General features: G+C 40.8%; 1 protein-coding gene across 1 annotated transcript in view; it reads left to right on the forward strand.

The window, feature by feature from the left end:
* Positions 1 to 5,039: 5,039 nt before the first annotated feature.
* col25a1 (collagen type XXV alpha 1 chain) overlaps positions 5,040 to 18,884 on the forward strand; it is a 28,069-nt gene continuing 14,224 nt past the window's right edge. Inside the window, exons 1-14 of the mRNA XM_015030980.1 lie at positions 5,040 to 5,068; positions 6,199 to 6,234; positions 9,389 to 9,433; positions 11,995 to 12,057; positions 14,548 to 14,616; positions 15,229 to 15,273; positions 16,043 to 16,087; positions 16,277 to 16,354; positions 16,673 to 16,696; positions 17,812 to 17,856; positions 17,959 to 18,003; positions 18,300 to 18,380; positions 18,481 to 18,543; positions 18,685 to 18,735. Coding sequence (XP_014886466.1) covers positions 15,250 to 15,273; positions 16,043 to 16,087; positions 16,277 to 16,354; positions 16,673 to 16,696; positions 17,812 to 17,856; positions 17,959 to 18,003; positions 18,300 to 18,380; positions 18,481 to 18,543; positions 18,685 to 18,735 — 456 coding nt within the window. The 5' untranslated portion in view covers positions 5,040 to 5,068; positions 6,199 to 6,234; positions 9,389 to 9,433; ... (1 more) ...; positions 14,548 to 14,616; positions 15,229 to 15,249. The remainder of the gene's footprint in view (positions 5,069 to 6,198; positions 6,235 to 9,388; positions 9,434 to 11,994; positions 12,058 to 14,547; positions 14,617 to 15,228; positions 15,274 to 16,042; positions 16,088 to 16,276; positions 16,355 to 16,672; positions 16,697 to 17,811; positions 17,857 to 17,958; positions 18,004 to 18,299; positions 18,381 to 18,480; positions 18,544 to 18,684; positions 18,736 to 18,884) is intronic.

The raw sequence follows: 18,884 nt of genomic DNA on the forward strand, positions 1-18,884 counted from the left end.
GTTAACTTTAATTTTAAATCTTTGAAGCCCATTTTGATGGCTTCAAAAATGGCTTCTCACTTTGGATGTGTGTTTGGACTCAAAACTGACTTGAATTTGGAATTTGAACTTCGGAAAACCCACAGATCTACTTGTAGAAACGTATTCATATTCATGAAGCTGCTACCGCCGTGCATCTCTTCAGGTATGGTGTTGTTTTGATGATGCACAGTAATGTTTTTATGCCAAGTAGACGTTTAGGAATCACTCTGTAAATGTTCAATTTTGGTTCCAGCCAAAGGATACTAATCAGCTACTTTTATGAAAATCCTTCAAGACCAGATACTTTTTTTTTGTTTTCAGCGTAGTCAGATTTACGATGGCTCAAGAAGAGTAAATGCTAAAGCTAAATCTAACCTAAAGGCACTTACTTCAAAAAATATTATTTAAGGTCATATAACCAGATTGTTTTACCTTTTTAAATTTTTTGTATTTTTCTCTGATTTCAGTTGAATTTTACGTTTTACAGTGCACAAGATCGCATTAAAGTGTGAACATACATTAAACTAAGCTTCTTCTTTTTTTGCACCACAAAACTCTGAATTCTTTTGCACACATTTTTAGGACCACTGTAGTAGAGTGTTTAGGTTAAGATGGATAAGATTACCTCATCTCAATCTGTCAACATCAGGTTAGATGTTTTATTTAACGTAGCGCGCAACATATGGAAAGAATAGCCTCAATCAAGATACTTTCAGATGAGTTTAACATATGTCAGATTGAAATTCAGAGCAGGAGAAGAAAATGTATGCTCAAGCAGGGCCCCTGTCATCAGAGTTTTTTGTCTGATCAATTGCTCCTCTGCCGTGGTATTGTTGTAGCACCGCTGGTTGGAGAAACCAGAGAACAGAGAGACATGAGTGGGGCGGAGGGCATCCTCAGTCCTCCAGACTAAGCATGCCAAAGTTAACAATACGCAGCACGCAGTGCAGGAAAAAAATGTGGAAACACTAAGTGAGAGGTGAGACAGCATGCGCTTTGTTATGTTGAGCTTGGAGACCTCAGGGAGCAGAGAGCGGTGAGGAAAACGACAGCGTAAGCAGTCAGGCCACGGTTTTCCTCGAACAGATGATGATCAGTGAACACAAACTAAGCATGGACTTTTTACAGAGATTCATGGTAGCTGCTAAGCAGCTCTTAATTATTCCTTCATAGCAAAGTTAAAATGCTAAGACATGAATACACTTTGAATTTTTCCCACTTCACTACAACTAAGGTCAACACGATCCTTGCTGTATCATTATGCGCTGGAAAGAAAACTAATTTGTATTTTCTCTTTTGCAAGTAAAATGCATGTGGTTCACATTTGTATTCAGCCCACTGAGTCAATGTTTCGTCAAATCACAGGTTTAACTTTCATTTTCAATTAAAGTCTCTTCTGGACTTTGACTTGTTGGCCTGTCGGAGGAGAACCTCCTTTTGGTCTGTCCATCTTCTCATCAACTGTGAGAAGGTTTCCTGTCAAAGTTGGTGGAGGGGCAGGGGGAAGCAGCCGCACAGCATGATGCATCCACTACCGTGTTTCACAACGGGTTGATGTGTTCAGGGTTAGCGAACGTCTTCAAATCCCCAGACATGTCCACTTTTCATCGGATTTTCTTTGATTATTGAAAATGTCCAGGTTCAAAAATAACTAAGGACTCATTGATCACTATTGCTAAACAATATTAATGCTGTTTTTATGGCAGTACTTACCTGTATCATAAAAGTTAAAGTTATTACACCACCTACATTGCTTCTTAGCATCAGTTAAAAACCTCACCATCACCATCGCATGACCAAACAGTACCACATATCCAACTCCATCTCCTTTGTGAAGCCCGTACACAAACTTCAACAACATGCAAATGAACATTGGCTGTTCATATCAGCCCAGTTTTACTTATCAGACCAATGTAAAAAAAAAAAAAAAAAAGACCAACATCGCCTCATACCGATATCGGTACGATATATCAAGCTTCCTTGATTTCTTTTTTTTTTCCATTTAAATATTCTTTCTAACCACATAGAGAAGTCATACTTTCAATATGTTCATATCAAAAGCAAAAAAGTATTTTGAAGTAAACAGAGATGGTTTTCAGGACTGGGCCTCGTTTTTTTTTTTTTTTTGAAAATTAAAAATGGCCGCCATAACATGGCAAGCCAAAAGCGTTAAATGTTGGTCTCAAACGAGCAGAGCACCATCTTCTACGTGTTTGCTGCGTCACCTCATGGCTTGTGGTAAACTTAAAACAAGTCTAGTCATGTTTATTTGTGTAGCGCCTCTCAGCAACAAGGCTGGACAAAGTCCTTCTAATGGCTTTCTTCCAAGTCGACAGTCAAATAATCCAAATAAAAGATATTTAAAGTTGATTTGTGCAACGTGCCAAAATTTAAAAAAGCTTAAAATGTAGGAATACCTTTTCAAGAAACATAATTGTTTGGGTAATTGTTGTTGTTTTCCACTACTGTTCATCTTTTGCGTAGACGCAGGACAGTACATGCTGTGTTGCTATCATCAGTGGAGAAAATCGCTGTTTCCAACTGTGTCTGTGTGTTTTCTCTGGCCTCATTTAAAACAAATCATTACCCCAGTTAAAAGCTTTAGTTCTGAGCCATTTACTGTCTAAGTATTTAACTAGGTGTGAAATTGACTGTGGCTCATCTTGTTTTTAAAAAAAGTTGCAGATAAAAAAAAAAAAAAAAACATTTAGGGTTTTTAGAACTAGATGAACGCTGTCAAAGTGTTGCCTTGGATTTCTTTTTTTTTTTTGGGGGGGGGGAAGTTTCAGGCTCTGAGCAGTGTGGCAAAATAATTTTTTACATCCTAAACGTCTTGCGAACTGGCCCACATCTAACGTCTTGGCAGGCTCCTGCTGCCCTCCTAAACCTCACATATATTCTTGCTCGGTGACTGAGGCTGATATTTAGCTGAGGCCAGTGGATTTGGTCATCTCTTCTAATGGCCGTAACGTTGAATAAGAGCCATGTATGAGGGTTGCAGTGGCATGACTTGCGTCGCAACTCGGTTCTGGCGTCGCTGCTCCCCAAATTAATTCCCTCCATCTTATTTGCGCATCTCGCCATCCAGGCAAACAGCTGCTAAACGGCCTGATTTACCAAGCATGCATTATGAGACCTTTGGGCTATTATCTATAAATGCCAGTGTGCGGCGACAGGTCTGGGTGCCCATAATGAAGGAGTTGCGGTGACAGCTCTCCGTCTCACTCAGCCCTGTGGTTAAATCGCAGTTCTGCAGCCTCCACTTGGTAATTGGCCCAGATGGGACATTTCAGCACTCTCTCTCTCTCTCTCTCCGCCACACCTCAGCTCACCTCCCAAGCTCCACCGCTTTTTCCATCCCATACGGCGGACATTTGGAAGGGATTAAAGCCCGGTCATAACTCTCGCCTGGGTCTCGAGCTCGTGTTAGATGTGTCGTGACACATCTAAGCGTTAATCGCCTGCGTGGAATCCTCCGGTACCACCACAAGAGAAATGCTGGCTTCTTGTGTAAAAAAATAAAAAAATAAAAATAAAAGTGCCCTTTAGATTCATTCCCCTTACAACAGCGTGGTCCCGCTGTGATAAATTGTGGGAAAAAGCATTGTTTGAACTGCGAACACGTTTTGCCTATGAACTTTACGAGTGGAGGTCTTTTCTTGTTTCTCCGTTGTACGAGATGTCACAATGGAATACAGATGTGGGCATTTCTGCCAGCTAATAGCAGGTGAAAACCAACACTGATGCGTACGTTTGTTTTACATTTGATAACGCCTTTCCATAAAGTTTACAAGTTTTATTAGTTTTTGGTCAACCACAGCATGAAATCCACCCCCTAAGCATAGGTTGGGAGAGGAGGGGGGAGCATTTCAGCTTGATAGTGTGTGAAATCCTTGTTTTTTTTTTGTTTTTTTTTGTTGTTTTTTTCCCACGCATAGCATCACGGTGAACTGGATTTTGCTGCATTGTGAAATGTAAAAATGCATTCACTTAGATTTGCTCACACGCCCGAATGCAGTGTAAAATAAAGGCTCCTAGGTTGGAATAGCATGTTTCGAGACGTTCACAGAGGCATCCCTGAGCATGCAACAAAAGAAGCACTGCTGCAAATAGTAGCGCAGTTTGTTGTGAAGAGGAGGGGTGGGGGGAGAAAAAAAAAGGAAAATGAGCTTCAATTAAACACTGACTTGTGTGCTGTGCATCATAATGATTCCCATAAAAAGCTGAGGGCGAGATGCATTCCTGCTGTGACTTCTGAGCGTGAGGCGTATGTGTAGTGAAACCGCAGAGTCCGCACCAGAGCCGAAGGCACCAAGTCTCCTCCTCCCTGCTCCGTTTTCCCACCAACCGCCCATAATTACACTTATTGGCCCCTTGTTTTATGTCTGCTTTAACTGTACACTGCAGCAGTAATGCGATGCGTAGCAGAGGGCCTCGCTTCTGGATGTCTGGACGACGTTGTTGGAAGCGTGGGGGGGGGGGGGGGCGCAACATAAGTGGCTCTGTCTCCATCCAGTTCAATGCATTACCTGGAGAAATGTACATTTTGAATGGTTACAGTACATCTATCAAGCCTCTAACCTCCTTTACTGTGGATTTTTCTATTATAGTGTTAGATTTCACCTCTCGTGTCACGATTGCGAAGCTGCTGCGCTCTGACATTTTAAACACTGAAATGATTTCCAGCTCTGAAGCCTCTTTAAATGCTGTATCAGAAGGTCTGTGGGAAGGTAAATGCTGCTTTCATTGTTTAAAACAGCAAACAGCCTTCCTTCTAATTGGATTTCCTTGCAGTTTTCGCCACAAAAATGCGGCCGTTTTATAATTTTATTCGGCATTGTTCAGCAAATTAGCTTTTTTCGAAATCACTTTTAGAGCCATTTCGCTGATGCAAACATTCCCCTGTTTTAACTTTACAGAAAGTGATGCATAAAATAAAATCTTACGTCTGGGTTTCTGTCTCATCTCTTGATATATTCTTTTGTATTTTTATTTATTTATTTTTTTACCTTAGGGTGATGCAGGCTCCTCTGCAGCAGGCATCAAGGTAAGTCCTGAAAAAAATATTTTTATGTTTTGTTTTGTTTGAAAAATGTGAAAATGTGCTGCCAGTCTGGGAAGAAGCACATGCGCCTCCAAAATGCACATAAACATGTTGCTGGGAGACAAAAAAAAAAAAAAATAGGAAGTCATTAGTTCTTCTGGCTGGAATTCAAAGGTGCAATATATTTGTCAGGAAATATGTGAGACCAGTGGCGGTACTATAACAAGTACAAACAGTCTACTAGCACCATCATGTTTGCCTTGCGACTAAAATGAGAAGATTTTCCTAACTTTTCTCATTCCAACAATGTTTGGTGAGTCAAAGAGACCCTGGAGAAATTTATGTAAAATTTGAAACTACATGTGAAGAGCAATGTGCTGCAGTGAAATTGCTCAAACTAAGCTGTTCTTGGCATTATATCTTAGTCAATAAACAAGCTACTTAGTCAAGTATCTTCCTTTATTGTGACAAAAGCTAAAAGTTAATTTAAAATATTGAAACGGTGAATGCTTCGATCAACTAAGGTGACTGTTTAACATATTAAGAAATGGCTTCCAATCCCTAATTTATTCTGCAGAGACATGAAAGGCACACATGTAAAGACAAAATGAAACCACTTTGAAACAGGCTTTCTACATGTTTAGCAAAGTTTTTGTCTGAAATTTTTGACTGCCTTTCGCTCATTTTCAGTTCAGATATTCCTTTTAAAGAACCTGAATATTCTTTAAATTTTAGTGTGAAAAGGATACAAACTTCACTGTCATTCTTACGGCAATTCTAACAAGACGTTGACAGATCGCTGCCCTGGATGAAAAGCCTCATAGCCCACATTAAAGACATTGATTCATCTCTTGGGCTTTAATAGACTTTTATGTCTGCATGACTCATAGTTTGGTGTGTTAGTTGAAAGGTTGTCGGTTCTCTTCACGTTTCTCTTGGACAAAACGCTGAGCCTCAAGAGGCCCTGATCTGTGGATCTGCGAGTGATTGTTTATATGAACATGGTCTTTTGTCTAAATCCACTGTAATTGGTCAGAAACACTAGGAAAGTTCTGGATAAAAAGCCGTGCAGCTCTGGTTCAGATGGTCTGTAAATGAAGCAGCTGAGAAGAACACGGTGTTATGTCTTGCAGGGCGAACCGGGAGAACCTGGACGGAGCGGACAGAAGGTAATCACTATTATTTCTTTTGAGTTAAATATTTTCACGAATGAACAGAAACGTGCAACGGACAAGTTCTGTCTGTGCATACTGATAATGTCTGTTCACAGTGTCAATGCCCATACCTAGACGTACTCAATAGAAGGGGAAGCTTTTATTCCAAGATATTTCAATTAAAGGTTGGTTATCGCAAAGCCTAGTGGAGTCTGTTGTGCAAAATATGTTTTCTACATTAGAAAGGCTCGGTTAAATCTGACACCTAAAGCTTATTGACTATTGTAGAGCTGTGGTTCAGTTTTTCAGGCATCACAACCTCTCAGAACACCATACTAACATTTGTGGGTATGTTTCCCCTTTTTGTTTAGGATTTTTTTAGGCTTGTCTAACTTTACCAGACTCTCGCATTAAATAGCTTTGCTTCGGTGCAACTCAAAAGCATTGGCAACTTGTCTACATGTTTATTGCCTTCAGAGGCAACAAACTAAGGTGCTTTGCAAAACTTTGGCTAATCGCATCACCCCAAGCCTTAACGTATTTTATTGTCGTTTTATTTGCACCCTTAAACTTTTCCACGATATGTGGTGGGGGAAAAATGGTATTTTGGTTTTATAGACCAGCACAAAGTTTTGCTTGACTGTGATGTCGAAGGTACAGAAATCCAGGGCAACCAATTACCTGGAGGTTTGCACATCTTTAGTGGCCATTGGTTGAGAAGTGGGCTTTGCCCTGTACAGGTGACCGGCCCATTAAAGGGTAACATAGAGACAAACAACCATGCACATACACTGAATGCTAAGGGCACAGGAGTAATTATCATGCCTGTTTTTGTGGAAGCTGGAGTACCCAGAAAGAGCCCCTTATGTGCAGAAAGAATGTGTTTACTACATTTTAATCCCATGCCAGGATTTAAGTCTGGGAACTTCTTCCTGCAAGACAACTGAAACAACTACCCCACTGTGCAGTAATTCAATACCAGTATGAACACAACTGTAAAAGCCTCAAACGTTAGAGAACATTAGTGAACGCTCAACGCTCCTTGGAGAAGTAATAATCAAAGGCATATCCCACACTCCGAAGATCTCATGGAGCATTGTTCGTTGCATTACCTGAAAATGGAACAAGTGCGGTTCTGTAAATCTACCAAGACGTGGTCATCCATCTAAACTCCAAAGATCCATAGCCGAGACGGGAGAATCTGTTACCAGATTACTTCACAAATCTGGCCTTTATTAAAAAAAAGCAGCAAGAAGAATACCATAAGGAATCTTTCTGATGTTTGCCCAAGACCAGGTCAGTGGTTCCCAACCCTGGCCCTGCAGGTTTTATCCGGGTCTCTATTCAAGCAAGTCCAGTTTGTGTTTGCATTGAGCAGAGTGCCAGTGCAGACTGCTCATGCTTTTCCTCAGCATGTAAGCTGGTCCGAACTGATGGCTAAGGCAGATGGAGCTACTTGCAGGGCAATCCTTGAGGAACACCTCAAAAGAATTGAAACTGGGGTGGAAGTTCACCTTCCAGAAGGACAACAACCCTAAACACACAACCAGAGCTAAAACGGAGAATAATGTGTTGCGATATGAAGACTAACGTTCAGATGCTACTTGTCCGGTCTGACTGAGCTAGAGCTCATTGTCAGATAATGGGCCAAAAATATCAATCTGTACATGTGAAAAGCTGGAAGAGGAGAAAGTCACTCTCACAGGCGATAAATACAAATATATTCCACACAATGTTTCTGTTTACTTAAGAGTGCTGCACTACTTTGAAGTGGAGCATTCAAAGTAGTGGAAAGTGCTCCACTACTTTGTGTTGGTCTATCACATAAAATCCCAATTAAGTGCATCCAAGTTTGCGGTTGTAATGTGGCAAAATCGTTGAATGGGTTTAGTTGAAGGGCAAAGCACTGTATGAATATCTCTGCTAGGCATTGTAAGTCATTGTGATGAAAACTATTGCAAAGCAGAAAGACCTGACTGCAACTGCAATTCTGTCACTTTTTAAATCCTGTGTGTTGCATTTGTTATATTTTTTTCCCCCTTTATTTTCTCCCTTTTTCTCGCAAACCGGTTTGATTTTCGATGCTGCGGACGAGACGCAAACCGTCTCACTTTCTCGAATATTTCATACTCAACCTGTTTCTGCAGAAACATAAAAAAAAAAAAAAAAAAAAAAAAAAAAAAAAAAAAAAAAAAAACCTATCTCCAATCGTCTTTAGAAATCCAGGGCTAAAGATATTTCCCATTGGATGATTTTTGCCAAATAACTGCTGGTAAAGTGTTTGTCCACAAGAAAGATTTTTATTCATTAATTTACAGTCCCTTTCATAAGCCACAAAGTAACTTTACAGCCTTCTCTCTGATCCCGCAAGTGTCGTTAAAGTTGATCATTCTCGTGCAGCACTAATCATTTCTTTTTCAGAAGCCATAAATACAAGGGGCCTAATTGAGCATTAAATTATCCCCAGTCCAAATTTTAATCTTTGAAGTCTCACAGATGCCTCAGAAAGGACATGACCTCTGAATTTTTTTATTTTTTTTATTTTTTTTTTTATTACCTAAAGTTGGATCTCATACTGGGTCCACTGCTGAAAACTTCTGGAGTTTTTGACTTTTTTCTTTTTTTTTTGCAACAGAAAAGTTGGGTAAAATGGGAGCTTCCCACGCTGCCAGACTCTAATGATCCACAAGTCACTGCAGCTCTCCCAAACAGCTTCTGCAACCGTAACCCAACGTGTCTGACAGTTTTTCCTTTTTAGAAACCGGGTCTTTTCACACCTGTCCGAACCAATAAAATCTTCAAACTGAAACTCTGCTGCTCCTTGTGAAGGGTTGAGTGTTTATAACAAGCACTAATCAGACTGTCAAGCTACAGCTGCATGAGCTAGTATTTAAAAAAACAAAACAAACACACACACAAAAAAAGATGCATGTGCCTTCTGTTCTGCTAACGCTCCCATCCCCATTCAAGCAAATGACAGTCAACTCAAGCCAGGAGACTGCTTTCCAGAGCTGCGGCAACTCGATAGCCAGCGAAAACAAAAACAGGAAATAACGTGTAGAGCTAATAATAATAATAATAATAATAAAAAAACCCAACGAGCCTACAAATGAGGCTTGACTCAGCTTAGCTTGGCTTGGCTGTAACATGTCGCACTCTTCCTGTGTAGGGAGAGCCAGGACTTCCAGGGCTGCCTGGACTCCCAGGGATAAAGGTAATTGCTTCGCTGTTTTCATCCCCCCTCTGAGTCATGTCCACCCGGTGTTGTCCGTGTCCATCCGCTTCTGCCCCACCTGAGAGAGCTCAGAGCAACTCGGCTCACCCATTGTCATGGCGCTGAGGTCTGACAATCTTTCTTTTTTTTTTTTTTTTTTTTTTTTTCCCCTCCATCCGCTGAGGGATTTGCACGCAGATGTGAGCGCTCCCATCTGCAGGAGCTGCTGCCGGAGCCACCTTCACAAGTGCAGTGAAAACTTTGGATTTTTAGGGCTAAATTTGTGCGGGGTAATTGTGTCATTCCGAATTTGTGAATAGCATCCGTTTTGAAAGCCTTAGCCCACTTCCTGAAAATGTCTGGAGAGTCTGGAAATTCTGCTGTCGGGGAGTTTGTTCAGATGCTTTCAATTTGAGCTCCGAGGACGAGGTTTTACGCAGTTAGCAGCTTACCTAGAGCGGGTGACTCTCTGAATGTCTTCAGCAGGGGTGAAAATTTAGTCATTAAAAAAGTTTCACAAACCGGATGGTTGTTTCAGACAAACTTTTGTGTCATGTTATAGTTTCTAAAAAATGTTGGGGTTTCCCCCCCCCCACCCCCAAATACGTATATGATTATTTAATTATATTTATGTAAAAACGCATAAAATGATGATGGCTTGAGTGTGCTGTCCTACAGTTCACACTCATGTACTTCACCGTGACACATCTGCTTGTTTTCTAGGTAACTGAGTATTTTCCAAAGCAAAACACAAGGCTAAATTACCTTCTGCTGAGAGACATTTATTGAAGTGACATTTTCTTACAGCATACGTTATCGGCTTCAGGAAGTTGTATTGAAATTGTTGGTCGTCTGGTACAAAGACGGGCAGAAAACTGTAAGAGTATGCCGTGGCGAATGATGAGCCAAAAGTACGAACAAGACATCGACTGGCCTCATTAGAAATCAGCCACTAAAATAACTCTGGTGAGTCACTTTCCTGTTCTTTTCCATTCCTCCGTCAAACTGTAAGCTCACCGGCTCTTGAGAAAGTCTGTTGGTTTCTGTTCACCGATTTACATCGACAGCGTCTTGCTGCCAGCTACACCTGGCTGCTCGGGTGGAGCAGCCAGGCTGTCGAAACCGAACATTGTTCTCTGGCAATAAAGGAAAACTGCTTTGTTTCCTACTTCAGTTTCTCACTCCTTTTCAAGAAGACTTTGAAAAGGCTTAATGCGATGGCGTGCCACGAGATCTCGTTACACTCCTCGTCATCAGTGTAAATGTCCATGTAAGGCAAATGTTGCAGCACTTTAAAGGTCTATAAAATAGAGGGTTCTCGTTCACAGCTGTGAAATATTTGAGATTTGAATAATTTGAAATTGTTTCCAGATCCTAGAAATCCACTTCGGTTTTGACCGCTCAGCCCCGCCCCTCTCCATCCAGCTTCCTCCTTTGAGGAACACTGCTTAATTAAATTTTAGACCTTCAGCAAGTTATCTGGATTTTGAGACCTCAGGTTCTCATAAACTGTCCACAGAACCCCAGTTTACTCCAGGTCGTTTAAGGGAGGAAGTTTAATTAGTCACATCTTTAGGATTTTTTTTTTATTATTATTTTTTTCTGGTTTGGAAAGCAATAGTACAGAAGCTAAACATGCAACCAGCACTTAATAACCTTCTCATGTTAGTGTAGTCACATTAACGTATCTCAGGACCACTGGCTTGAAAAAATAACGTGTTTGAGCTGCGAGTGCTGACACAGGCATGCCGCTGATGCTTGTTCCTGTTTTCCGGTTTGTGTTTTTCTCTCTCTCTCTCCCTTTTCTTTATGTGCCTGCAACGTGTTTGCCTTGTTTTTAAAAAAAAAAAAACAAACAAAAAAAACTTTCATTTTACATTTCATACACTCCTGTTTTTACTTAGCAGGCCTGCATGTTTGATGTGATTCTTAAAACGTTCTGCTAACGTGGCACTTTAACAGGTACAGAGCTCGCCTTGCACCTTTATTCTTCCTCTGCATACTTTGCTGTTTGGTTTAACACTTAGAGAACTACATGCCCATCACTTCATGGAGGGCCTTCCTGAGCACATGAAGCGCTCTAGAAGGGACTTTGGTTGCTGCTTTACGACCAAATGCGGTACAAACCCAGTGCAGCATCATACTTCATACTGGAAGCTGGGTAAAAACGTGAAGTGCCGTTTATTTTTTATGGTTTTTTTTGCACACTCTACCTCATTTCTTAGGGTCTTGATGAGTTTCTGCTAAGGCCCATCGTATCATATGTTCAGGCTCATGAGAAAGAAAAATGTTAGTATATGTGAAACTAAAGGAGCAATTAACAAATTGCCTGTCGTTGTGATTAATGCATGCGATCCTCGGTCTGCTTGTGTGCACGTGGGAGTGTGCGAGCAGCAGTAAGTGCATGCCTGTCCTTACGAATGTATTCGGTCACTCGTCTTGCGTGTGCCGTTTAGCGCTCCTTAGAAACGCCCAGTGGAAAAGTGAGTAATCGCAGTTTTTTTTTTGTGTGTGTGTGTGTGTTGTTTTTTTTTGTTTTTTTTCTTTCGGGTGTTTTTCAGGGTGAGCCAGGATTCCTCGGCCCCCAGGGAGAACCAGGACTTCCAGGACTCCCAGGAACTAAAGTGAGTGACGTCAGTTTTCCTGACCGATCCTCTTTCGTGTCGCGACGGTGATCGACGACGAATCGGATGTGACGTTTTTTTTTTGTTTTTTTTTGACAGATTTTTAATAACCCTGTGCTAACAGAGCAGCGGATAGCGTGTTGTCATGTCACCGACACTATTAAAACTCTGTCTCCACTAAATGTCAGAGTGAGCTAATCCTCTGCTGCTTCCTTTGAGTCATGACATTATCCTACTGTGGGGCCAGAGGTGATGATCCAAACATCAGGCAGCTTGCAGTGCTTTGATAATCAGAATGTATTCTCTTTGCATCGCACTCTACTGCGTTGAGCAACATTTTGTTACTTCTACGGGGAACTAAAGGTAGATCTGTTCTGGGACCCTCATAACTCGGTTTTTATTACAATTAAATTACATATAAATAAGGGCTTTGCGAGTTCTGTTCTGTAGCTGCCGATTTTACTCTCTTGGAAGATGGTCCGGTGCAGAGAGGTTTCCCCTTTTTCGCCAACAACAACTGTGCCACGAGGTTTTTACTTTATTCTGTGTGCTGGACAGCTAGTGCAATGTGTCAGCGGGACCAAAAAAAAAAAACTTTGCAGGACTTATTTATCCTCATCTACTTAAACTTGGGTCGGTACCTCATTTTTAAGGGTGCAACTGTTTTTTTCCAAAAATATCTACTGATGTAAAAATCATGAGTCATCCTGTAGTTTCCTTTAGCTTGATCCTTCATTCTAACAATTTACGCAGGTTTGGTAAAGTTGTAGAAAGTTTCAGCTCCACAGCTGCCTTTTTCGCTGCAGAAAAAAAAACATTATTATTTACAAGGCTTTAACTCCATATGCGAGGATACAGTTTTTTTTTTTGTTTTGTTTTCTGTGTGATCGTTTTGTTTTGGAGGGGATATGCTCCCAACTTCAGAGGACGCACATTACGCGGTGCGCTTGGGAACAAAATGGATAGCAAATGGATTTGACCTGCAGTGACGGGTACATGCCGCTGTAGCTGGCATCACTTTCACATCCACCACCAATGGGGGGGTTGTGCTGCTGAACCTGCGTCGTGACGCTGCATATCTGCGACAGGAGTCACCGTTTCTACGTAGTCGTTTTGTTTTGTCCAGCGTCGAGAACGTCCTTAGCAGTGAGGTTATTTTGCAGCTGCCATAATGATCAGTTTCTCTTGAAGTCGCATGGCTCGTAAAGGAGAGCTACCAGACCAAATTTGGTTTCCAGAAAAAAACTCACAAAAGTATGAAACACAATATAAACATTTGGGACATAGTGAGTGGGGGGTGGGGGGAGAATAAGCTGCGGTTTTACCGCTTCTGGTGATGGCTAAGTTGATTATTGAGGTCGCTGGTCAAGGACGATGCCTGGTTTTTAACAGACCCGATAAGTGATGATTACCAGGTGATGTCGATGGCTGTATGATGGATGCAGGGCTGGCGGTGGTTGATTCTTGAAGATGTTTCACTTTTCCTTTAAATAATGTTGTTTAGTTAGTTCTAAGCTGAATTCTGAGGAACCTCTGAAGAGTTGAAGCCTTTTGGATGAGACATAAAATACCCTAAAAAAGTGGCTCAGCAGCACAAGTAAGATAATGCCTTCAAATTGTTTATTTGGAAAATTAGCTACTAGCAGTCTGTGTGATTAATGCATGCAAAGGCAGAATTTTGTATTTCTGAGGTTAAATTTATTGAGAATCCTAAAGATAAAATGAACAGAGTATAGTACTTTTCCACTATTGTGGTTTAAATGGAGCTGTTAGCTGGAGCAAGATCAACTGGAGGATCATGTATCCTGCATCATGTCTTTACTGGATTTTTTTTTTTTTCCTGTGGCTGAGAAACATAAATTCCAGACATTCACTTGACTGTAGATGCCCTTTTTAAGCAACTTGTAGTTTGTCCTGCTTTTATTTTTTCCACAAACGAGACAATATGCCCTCAAGGTCAAATATGTATGCAGGAATTGAACTAAATAATAGTAAAAAGCCAAAACAGCCACAATTCAAAGAGTATTAAAAGACCTTCGGAAAGTCTGGAGACCTATTCGTCAAGACCATTTTAAAAGATTTCAGGAAAGACTTGGCTGCTTGGAAGGAAAGTGTAAAAAAAATTAAAAGTTTGTGTGGTTGTAAATGTGCGTACAAACAAAACAACTTATTACTGCTGCATGACGATCCTCGAAGGCCAGGACTCTCCATGTTTCTGGTGTTTCCCTGACTCAACGAAACTAAATCAAGTGAACAGTTCCTGAGCACGCCACTGCTGACCTAGAAGACTTAGGTCAGCAGCAATTTATCCGTTTGAAGATGAAGTAATTTATCCGTTTGATTCAACTGTGTCCCATGAGGACTGTTGGACTCCCCTCTTCTAAAGCCGTCCTCCCACCTATAAAAACACCCATGTGTTTTGTTCAGTCGCTCTTTGTCATTCTCCCAGTGAGCGTCTTCTGAGCAGCGTGTGTTTTTTGGCCTTAACAGGGCGAGAAAGGTGACCACGGACCAGCAGGAAAGGGTGATCGAGGAGAAATCGGACCTGCTGGGCCAAAGGTGAGGACATGAAGCACACGCCGACCCACGGCAGGATGAACGAGGCTCATATCTGTGACTGTGCTGCCATCTAGAGTATTCCTTCTGAAAACAGCATTTATCCTGTTTCAGATCCTGAAAAGTAGAACTTATAATTTATTAACATACTAAGAAATCCACTTTTTTTTGTTTTTTTTTTCCAAAGAAGAAAGCTGTTTTAACGATCATTACCATGATGTTCTAGGATCTCCAAGGTGTTGGGAGTTACGTAAACCGACTCCAAATGAGTTCACCGCTTTGTTTGTGTCTGCCAGGGACCCTGCTGGTAGCGTAAGCTGCAGTCTAAACTTAGAGGACTCGGATGACTCTTGCACATATCCTGTTAGAAGCCCCAAGTTAGACCCAGGATTAGTTAGGGAGAGTGTTCAAATAAACACGTCCTCTGTTGCTCAACAGTGGCATCAGATTAAGAGATGTTTGTTTTTAAGCTTTGTTTTTAACCCAGGTGTTGGTTCCCCAAGAGGAGTCTGGGAGGTTGATGATATTTCCACACCGAAATGTGCATCAGATGTCCGCTCCAAGTCATTTAATACCTGAGACGTGTAGTTTAATTTATTTTACTACCCTTGGCAGGGTTCACAAGGAGAATCTGGTATGCCTGGACCTAAAGGGTCAAAGGTGAGTACGGCTCAGATGCTTACTTTGATTTGGTGAACAGCAGACATTCACAGCACCTTTCCTAGGTTTTGGTACCCCTGGTAACAATGTGGAAATGAGGTGGAATATTATCAAATGCTGACAATTTTAAAGACCAAACTCTATTCTATATATATATATATATAATGTGTGTGTACATATAGATAGATAGGTAGATATGTGATATTTTCTTGTGATTGCTGTGACTGTAAATATGGGTACGTTTGGTTGAGTAGCTATTTTATGACTTATGAAGAATGACTCCTTCTGTATGTCATGCTCTCTAGTTTTTCCCATTTTGAAGAGCATGTTGAAAAAACTGAACACGGATATGTTAGATAAATTATAAATATGCTAAAAGTTTGTTTTTTTTTTCCTTCTGTTTATTTTTGTGAGACAGTAATAATAAATATTTATTCTAAGAGCCTAGAACACATCTTTACCAGGAGTATTTCCCTATATATTTATGTATTTAATTTTGGCTGTAATGGCTCTCCGTAATGGAATGCGGAAATGACAGTTTTAGAGAGAAAAAAAAAAGTCAAACATAAATGTATGTATAAATGCAAAAATAATCACATTTTCACTTTTGTGCTGTTGCTTTTTTAAATCCACTCTTGTGATCATTTGTAAGCCTACATCATGATTCATGCCTTCTCATAAAAAGTCTTCTCATAAGGCTTTTTATTCATTTATTTTCCCTAACAAGACTTGTACAGATGTAAATTTTTTATTTGTTGTTTTATGTAAGGGGGATACTGGAGATAAAGGAGATTTGGGATCTATTGGCCCAAGAGTAAGCACTTATTTCAATTCTTTAAATTGTTCACTTAGTATTTCCGCATGCTTTTTACTCAAACTTTTGTGACGCTGCTCCCTAAGAACTGCTCACCACTAGGGGGCAGAAATGACCTCTTAGTCAGAGTAAGAGGCTGAAGTTAGGACGTGTCATTTCTATTGATATGTGGCTCTTGGTGTGTTGCAGGGTCCTCCTGGGCAGAAAGGAGACAGAGGAGCCACTGAAATCATCGACTACAATGGAAACATCGAAGAAGCTCTGCAGGTCAGACATGTTGTTGCCTAACTGGTACATTTTTATCCCTCTCATGTCTAGCAGAGCACAATGAAAGATCACTTTTTGTTTGCCTTGGCCTCTCACTGAAGTATAAGTAATGCTCCATCATGCCATGCTGACACCAATGCTTTCCTGTAAAGATATTCTCCAGTTTCTGTCACTTGGCCTTTGTTCATGTTGTCAGATAAATTGAAAACGTCTCTTAAGCGCAACTGAAGAAAAGTGTTGTCCCAACAGTTTCAAGTGACCTGTGTAATCTTATCTCTTACCTGCTTTCCGTTCCCACTCTTTCGGCCCCCCCTGCAGAGGATTACCACTATTACAGTCACGGTAAATAGGTTGTGTGTGTGTGTGTATTCTGTGTAGTGTGTCACCATCACGTTTGATCCATCTTTGTCCCAGCATGGAGCCGACGCCACACCAGCACTGGTTTGCACGGCCCTGTGTGTGTGTGCGTGTGTGTGCGCGTGTGTGTGTGTGTGTGTGTGTGTGTGTTCATACGTCCAGCAGCGTGTTTGCTTTACGGTGAATGAAGCGGTGTCCTGTGTCACTGTTGTGTTTCTGTCCGTACACTAAGTGTCTGAACAATTTCATTTTAAAGTAATCATTTGTTTTTCTTTTATCTAGTTGCAAGAAATTAGAATTAAAATACATTCAGGCAAATATATTTTAATACGTGAGCAAAGAAAAACATATTTTCTGTTTTCTGATTACTTGACAAATCTTGCCTGAACGTTCTTTCTTTTTCAGCAAATTGTTGCAATAAAGTTTCTTTTTAAACTTTTTTTGTTTTCATTTTCATTTTTAAACGCAATTTGAATGCTTAGAATGAAGGTAGGATCCAGAAATCAATATTTAGTAGAATAACCATGATTTTTCTCAGCTTTCATGCCTCAACATGCTCCTCGGCAGCAATTGTCGTCGGGTTTTGGTGATCAGTAAAGTGATGCGTAGAATCCAACTCTGGTATAAAATATCTGTCATGTAGAGATGCTGATTTTTGATTTCAGCGGTAAATTTATAACTCATTGCACAGTATTGCGAATCGGTGGGAGTTTTGTTTATTTTCCATATATTCGGAACTTAATCACAAGGATGCTTTTTCAGTTCTAATAAAAATGTCTTCCTTTGTTTTAAGTGGCGGAATATGGGCTATTCATAACATTACAAAGCAGCATCTACATTCTAACATCCAAATGTGATTTATTTTTTATTTTTTATTTTTTTTGTGGTTGCAATTCACTCCTTGTTCTGTTCTTTGCATGCGTCTCTCACTTCAGCATTCACGGTGTGAGACTGACTTCTCATGTGGTTCTACTGAAACCAAATCATCGTTCTCATGGTGTTTCTTCCTTTTAAAAACTGTTGTGATGGTGTAAATACATAGAGGTTCGTCTCAGAGCTGAACGGAGTCACCGTTGGTTTCTGTCACTGTTTTTATACAGGGTCCTCCTGGGCCACCCGGACCAATAGGACCACCAGGCTTTAAGGTGGCATTTTCACCCTCTTGTACCCTTATTATACAACATCTAAACCTTTAATTGTAGCGCGTGTCATTTTTGTAACAATGCTGTCTGTCGGTGTGGTTTTAGGGAGATCGCGGTCTCCCTGGTCTTCCTGGACTCGACGGGGAGAGAGTGAGTAGATCGCCTTACTCTGATGGAAGCTCCAAATATGGTTTTGCACACATTTTGCGCACGGTTTGTGAATTACAAACCAAGTGTTGCATTCTGTGCAAGAAGTCCGCTTTGTGTAAATAAATAAGACTGGTTGGATGTAAAGATTTCACGGGTTGAGTTAAGGACTCTGTTGCACAATTTGCTCTGAACTTGCCCTTGAGCGTGAATGGGTGCAGTTTGTAATACTTGTAAGTTAATTTGAAGTATCGTGAATTAAAACTGAATCCTCTGTGTGCGTGCGTGACCTCTCTCAGGGTTTTAAAGGTTCCAAGGGAGACATGGGAATGCCCGGAGCGTCGGGGGAGAAAGGAAGCACTGGTTTACCTGGCTTACCTGTAAGAATCACAGACGCTATTAGAGTAACAACGGTTTCTTAGAATGCGTCTTTATTCAACATGCTCGAACAATTCACCTCATAATGCTCGTTCATAACAGGGCGTTAACGGAGCAAAAGGAGACAAAGGAGATCCAGGACTTCCAGGTCCACAAGGTCCATCTGTGAGTAACGTATAGATAATGAAAACGCATTAAATAGAGTCTGAGCTTTTTATAGCCATACATGCAAGGAGCTATTGTTAATGGAGTGAAAATAAGGTTGTCATTTGAGGATTTAGTTTTGTATGTTATTTACATTTTCAGATAACTGGCCCTCCGGGGCCACCGGGACCCCACGGGCCCTCGGGACCCATGGTGAGTTTGGGGGTTTTGTAATGTTTTCTGTTTCCCCTGAACGTAACGTATGAGGCAAACCCTTGTTTGTTTCTGGTTTGTTTATTTCTTCAAGAGAAAAATCCTCTGATCCTCCTCAATCGACAAATGACTTCATTAGTCACGTTACC

This window comes from Poecilia latipinna, unplaced genomic scaffold (genome assembly GCF_001443285.1).
Source record: "Poecilia latipinna isolate Pla-1442-1.1 unplaced genomic scaffold, P_latipinna-1.0 Scaffold197, whole genome shotgun sequence".
NCBI lineage: Eukaryota > Metazoa > Chordata > Actinopteri > Cyprinodontiformes > Poeciliidae > Poecilia > Poecilia latipinna.